The 6,352-nt window shown below is 41.0% G+C and overlaps 1 protein-coding gene across 1 annotated transcript in view; it reads left to right on the forward strand.

Moving 5' to 3' along the window:
• Positions 1–5,262, forward strand: part of mib1 (E3 ubiquitin-protein ligase mind bomb 1) — a 409,660-nt gene extending 404,398 nt beyond the window's left edge. The window contains exons 15-20 of the mRNA XM_080280442.1: positions 231–359; positions 924–1,114; positions 2,081–2,264; positions 2,728–2,893; positions 3,877–4,175; positions 5,122–5,262. Coding sequence (XP_080136568.1) covers positions 231–359; positions 924–1,114; positions 2,081–2,264; positions 2,728–2,893; positions 3,877–4,175; positions 5,122–5,262 — 1,110 coding nt within the window. The remainder of the gene's footprint in view (positions 1–230; positions 360–923; positions 1,115–2,080; positions 2,265–2,727; positions 2,894–3,876; positions 4,176–5,121) is intronic.
• The last annotated feature ends 1,090 nt before the right edge of the window (positions 5,263–6,352 follow it).

Consider the following 6,352-nt stretch of genomic DNA (forward strand, 5'->3'; position numbering starts at 1 on the left):
GCAGTGTGTTTCTGTGACTGATGTATTTAGTATTGCATGGTATGGAGTTAAATATAAATAAAAAGATATAAGTCAGTTTGTATATTCACTGAAATTTAAAAAGTTATTATTGTGTTGAATATTAGAGAGAAAGAGAGAGAGAGAGAGAGAGAGAGAGAACAATGGTAATACTGAAATGATGATGATGATGATCATGATCATGATATTTTTTCTGTTTACACCCTGGATAGCTGTTGGTGCGTGAGGGAGCAAACCTGAACCTGGCAGACAAAGATGGAGACACCCCACTGCACGAGGCCCTCAGACACCACACCCTCTCTCAGCTGCGCCAGCTCCAGGATATGCAGGACGTGGGCAAGGTGGGACCACTGTAGCACATTTGCACTAACCAGGATGCTGGAGAAGGATACTTGAGCATAGTGCCACCAGTACAGCTGGATGGCTCAGTTGTAGGGTTATACCAATGACCCTGAGCTCCAACCTCCTCCTCCTCCTCCTCCCCCCCCCCCCAAAGGATGAATGGAGGACTGCCAGAGATGGGCAGCTTCTGCCTGTAATCCACTGGGTTCAGTTTTCAGATGAGCCTAGAGCTGCTTCTGCAACTACTACTCTGACTTAACAGAGATCCCATTCCCTCTTGTTGGTTCAATTGATGACCATTTGTAAATAGATTGGAAGGTTAATTTGACTAGTACAGTGTCTTAAGTAGACTCATTGCCACCTCATATCTAAGATGCATCAACTTTATTGCAGTTACAACATAGTATTTAATTTGTGAGAGGGACACAGTTCTGTGAAATGGAAACAAATCAAGTATAGGGGCTTATGTTGTACTGTAGGTAAGGGCTTGTGGGAACATTCAACTTGTATTAAGCTGATAGTGTTCATGAGAGCCTGTAATTAATGAAACTTCCCGTCTTCAGTCTCCACAGCTGCTGATGGGGCTGGGGACACAGGGAGTTGACAAGAAGAGTCCTGCCTCCATTGCCTGTCTTCTAGCTGCCCATGGAGCAGACCTCAACATCAAGAACAAGAAGGGACAGACACCACTGGACCTTTGCCCAGATCCCAATCTTTGTAAAGCCCTCACCAAATGTTATAAGGACAAGTCAGTGTAAGTTTGTCTGTCTTTCTGTTACTTGCTGCCATATCTTGTTATATATCTGATCTGAAGTGGTTTGGACAAAGATCAGACAGCTTTTTCTCTCCTCATTTGCAGTCATTAATTCCATCCCATCTCATCCATCCATTATCGATCCCAGCAATACCTCATCAGGAGCATAAGTACTTCCCATCTCATCTTGCAGCATATAACTCATTAGCCCTGTCCATTTGTTTACATTTGTAGTTTACTCCTCCATCTCAGTCTTGCAGGTGCTAGCATATTAAATTGAATAATTTAGCAGAAGCTCTGTAAATATTTGGCTAGTTGGATTAGTACGTGTGGAGTCACATGGAGAGACAGGCTGATGAATGAGGATATAAAGGAGCGTTGTGATGTGGATGTGGATGTGATAGGAAGCGTTATGAGGAACACACTGAGGTGATTTGGCCATGTGGAGAGGATGGAGGGTGAGAGACTGACGAAGAGAGTGTATGTGAGTGAGGTGGAGGGGGGAAGAGGGAGGGGGAGGCCGAGGATGAGATGGAGGGATGGGGTGGAAAGGTATATGAGAGAGGGGGGTGTGAGTTGGGAGCAGGGCAGTGAAATGGCGGGGGACAGGGCGACGTGGAGGCGATTTGTTTGTGGCCACCCCAAACGTGATTGAGGCGTCTGGCAATGGATAGATAGATAGATAGAGTGATGAAAAGTGGTGTTATTAGATGAGAGGAGAGCAGCTTTTGTTATGTGCATCTTTGTACATACTTCATCCACCCATTTTAATTTCATGTCAATTTCTTAACATTCTGAACTTCATAACTTGCTTTTTTACACACTTATTTGCAGTATCCATCCATCTTCTTCTTGGCTCATCATACCACTTCACCTTCAGAATTAAATGAGGATTGCCAGTACCGCTAACTCCTAATAAATTATGCATTCTCATCAACACATCCTAAGCTACCATCATGTCTACAGCTCTGGAGATATGGGATCTCTTGAGGTGTGCACAGAAGAAAGCCTGGAAGAGTGTATGGTCTGCTCGGACACCAAACGGGACACCTTGTTTGGTCCATGTGGACACATTGCAACCTGCTCCATCTGCTCACCTAGGGTCAAAAAGTGCCTCATGTGCAAGGAGCCAGTTCAGTCAAGAACAAAGGTAGGAGGCTGAAGTTTTAGAGGAAGGGAGTGAGAGATACTGGAGTGTATTAACCCCAGGAATGTGGTTGTGTGTTTTATATTCTCTTCTTGCAGTTACCAGACTGCTTCAGTTTAGGAGAGACCTCAGTAGAAAAGGACCTGATGTGTGCCATATGTGTCCCCTCTCTAAAAAAAGGTCTTTCCTACTGTAAGATGAATAGATTCATCTGTAGATGGTTCTGACAAATGAAAAATATGTCATTGATCAGGAGGAGTTAAGATGTTGGATGTATACATTCACGGGAATCAAACCTTCAAAAATTTTGGTGAAGATGTTCATAGTGGTATAAGTTTATTATTCTTTGTTGTGATTCCTCCTCATATTTGTTGTAGATAACCTTTACATTACCCATGTCCAGTAATTGCTGTGTAATGTGATATGACATTGAAGCTATGATAGGCACCCAGTATTGTTGTTACAGATTGAGGAGTGTGTGGTGTGCTCAGACAAACAGGCAACAGTATTGTTCCAGCCTTGTGGTCACATGTGTGCTTGTGACAACTGTGCCTCACTCATGAAAAAATGTGTGCAGTGCCGAGGAGTCATTGAGAAGCACATTCCCTTCATTGTCTGTTGTGGTGGCCAAGGTATGTGTTGGACAATTAACTCAATAGCTGTGAATTACATGCTTTGCATTTTATTTCAGCTAATGACATAGTTTTACAGTGCACAAGACAAAGATATTGTAATGCACCAAAAATGTTAGAAACTCTAACAATTAACATTTAGACCAAAAACAAAGAACTTTGTCGTTTACTGCAGCTTATAACTGACAGCTTGGTTCAGTTCACAGAAACTAGCTGCATCTAAAAGTTTAATATAACTATGTAAGTGATATTGTAGCACCTGTCCTCAACTGTGTAGTACTTTATTGTATTAATCTCAGCCAGATAATTTTTAAAACTCATTGTTCAAATCTGCTATAGTAGTAATGTGATGTATCTTTTCATACCATAAATTTAGCTGAATAATTTTTACTCAGTTATGAATTCAGTGCTGTGCCTATTTGAGATATAGGTATAACAAAGTGACTTCTATTGTAGTGTAATGTAGAAGTGGCCCAGCTTAAATTGGGTTAAGTGACCTGCACAGTTCGCTCATCTACATCATTAAAGCATGATAAAGCTATATAACAGTTGTGAGTATAGAAATTATTCAGGGGATATTCATCCATCCATCTATCATCCAATCCTACATTGCCCCATGAGGAGCGTAGGAGCCCGGGGCTAGGCAGTTGGTCTAGCTTTTTATAATACAGGTGCAGAATTATTTAATGTATGTATTGTACAGATATGTACAATATAATATCGACGTCTTGACTGAATACATTTTTAGCAACAACGAATGTTTGGAGTAATACAGAGTTTATGATAAGGGACTTCTGTATTAAAACTTGTAGGAGCAAACCCACGTCCATTGATTCAGCATTGCCGTACACACCATAGATATGAAGGGTACCAACAGTCAGACAGTACTGGCAGCTTGATATATTTGGTAGATAATGAGGTATGCAGAAAACATTTTCCATTCGATTATGTTGTTATTCACCCCACAATAATCTGGCTCTCAGCTCCAACCTCCATCCTGCCTGGTGCTGCCAACAATGCTGCTACTGCTGTCTCAGCTGCTGGTAGCAGTGGTACCAGTGGTCTGGTTGTGGGTGGTGGGAGTAGCAGCAGTGGTAGTAATAACAACAACCACAACAACAACAACAACAACAATACAGCTGGTGCTCTGGTGGCAGCAGCTGCAGCATCAGGGGTGGTGGTTGGGAGTGCCACGGGCCCACTTATGAACAATGGCTCCAGGGATATGTCTTCTGCTGACCTTCAGAAGTTACAGCAGCAACTCCATGACATCAAAGAACAAGTAAGCTCTTCACTTCATCGTACCGTAATCAGAGTAAATATTTCTAACATGTCTGATTCTGTTAGGCTTGATAGTCTGTTTTCTAAGGTCCAACAGCCCCCCTGCATTCCAGACACTTATATTTCACCACTCCAGCACTAATACAACCTGTCCCTGTTGATTACATGCTAAGGCTGTCTCTGTTCAGGACTGGAATGATGGTATTCCTTAGAAATTAAACATTACTGTAGTCTGTTCTTGTGTAATAGTATTTTATTTTTAACTACTTAGGTAGAGAGCATAACTGAAAATAGTGTTAAATTATTTCATAATACATATACCATACACTCCAAACAGTTTTCATGGCTGCTAGTAATGCCACAAGTGATCAGTTTCTGTAGCTAAGCATTCACTATGTATCCTTTATTTGCCAGTTTCATTACAGATGTAGATGAGCTTGGAAGTAGGTAAGCAGCAGGCAGCTTCTTTCAGCATGATGGAACTAGACCACTCCCACAACCTCAGTACTATGTTGTCGTTGCGTGAAATTTAATGAGCCTTAGTTGTGAGGTAGGAATGAGTCTGTTTGGTATCTAATCAAATTGATCCTCCAGTATAACTACACTTGGCCATCAGTAGAGCAGATGAGGGATAGAGATCTTTGTTTGGTAAGAGTAGATGCACTGTATTTTACTTCTTTCAGTTTAGCTTGGCCTAACTTGCCATCTCTCCATATTGAATGCTTAGCTGCAACAGTAGATTAACACTAGAATATGCTGCTAGTCATGAAGAAGTACTTTACCATGGAAAGGATGTAGAGTATAGCATTCTCATTTTTGTTACTGAGCTATGTAAAGTAACCAACAAAAGGACAGGAATTTGGGCCAAGTTAAAGTGAAAAAAACATGTATAATGATGTTCATATCTTTTCTCTTCAATAATTTCCGTCTTCACCATCTCCCTACAGACCATGTGCCCAGTATGCTTGGATCGGCTTAAGAACATGATATTCCTATGCGGCCACGGGACCTGCCAGATGTGTGGAGACCGCATGCATGAATGCCCCATCTGCCGCAAGCCCGTCGAGAAGCGTATCCTTGTCTTCTGAGCCTGAGTATCGTGGGGGATGAACAGATGTGTGATACATGGACTGTGTGGTATGATAGATAGTTTGGTAAGAGGAGTGACAGCAGTGATACAGTGACTGCAGTTATCTTTGCCACATCTGAGAGAGAGCTTAGCATGAAGAATGAGAGCGACTTTATGGTGATCGTTGTTATCTGTGCCACATTGTACAATATGTAGCAGGTAAGATACAACAGCATTTGTTGTGGGGTGTAGCATGTACTGTAGGTGGATATAAGAGTGTTTGGTGTTACGTTAGTTGTTGTCTCTAGGTCATCCTTACGATAATGTGATGGAAACTGGGTAACAGGTGATACTTCCAGCCATTAAGTAGTAATAGGTGTGATGTAAGAGAGACTGAATACTAATAAGGGAGACAGAATACAGATTGTTGTTTGTGGCATATGTAGTACTTTGCTTAATATACAGAAGAAAAGATATAGTCGGTGCATTCCATACTAAATAGCGTCATGGAAGTTTATAAGATAGTTGCATGTTAACTGTCATGGTGGCAATATATTATCAGCTGAGCAGGCTTTTCTGCATTGTATATTTCTGTGGCAGTTTTCATCATATACTTCCAGAAAACTTGCACTTAAATCTAGATAGGTAAATGTTGTTGCTATGTAAAGTAAAAACATGTATATAGAGCCGTATTCTTAAAACTGATATGAATTTATCTGCATTATCAACAGTGTATACACCAATTTCAGGGAACTTCTGATGCCAGCTTTATGCAGTACAGTATTACAAACAGCATACCCTTTCGTCCCTGCGTTATGTGTGAACTAGAATATACTGTATATGTATATATATATATATATATATTATATAGTCTGTGTACAGTATATGTGTACCATCATCAAACAGAAGGATGTTGCTTCAAGAACGACTAATTATCTAGTAAAGCTTCTATATAACCATACTTGAAGTTCTTGGCCAGTTCCTGCACAGTTATTGTCACATGCTATAAATCACACAATATATTTTTTGCCATTTTGTTTGTGTAAATGATCCTTTAATAAAAACTGCCTGACAGGAGCTAGCTGTGTGGCTGAAGTGGAGTGATCGGA

This window comes from Coenobita brevimanus, chromosome 84, assembly GCF_032717465.1.
Source record: "Coenobita brevimanus isolate Jiangsu-jjx chromosome 84, ASM3271746v2, whole genome shotgun sequence".
Lineage (NCBI taxonomy): Eukaryota > Metazoa > Arthropoda > Malacostraca > Decapoda > Coenobitidae > Coenobita > Coenobita brevimanus.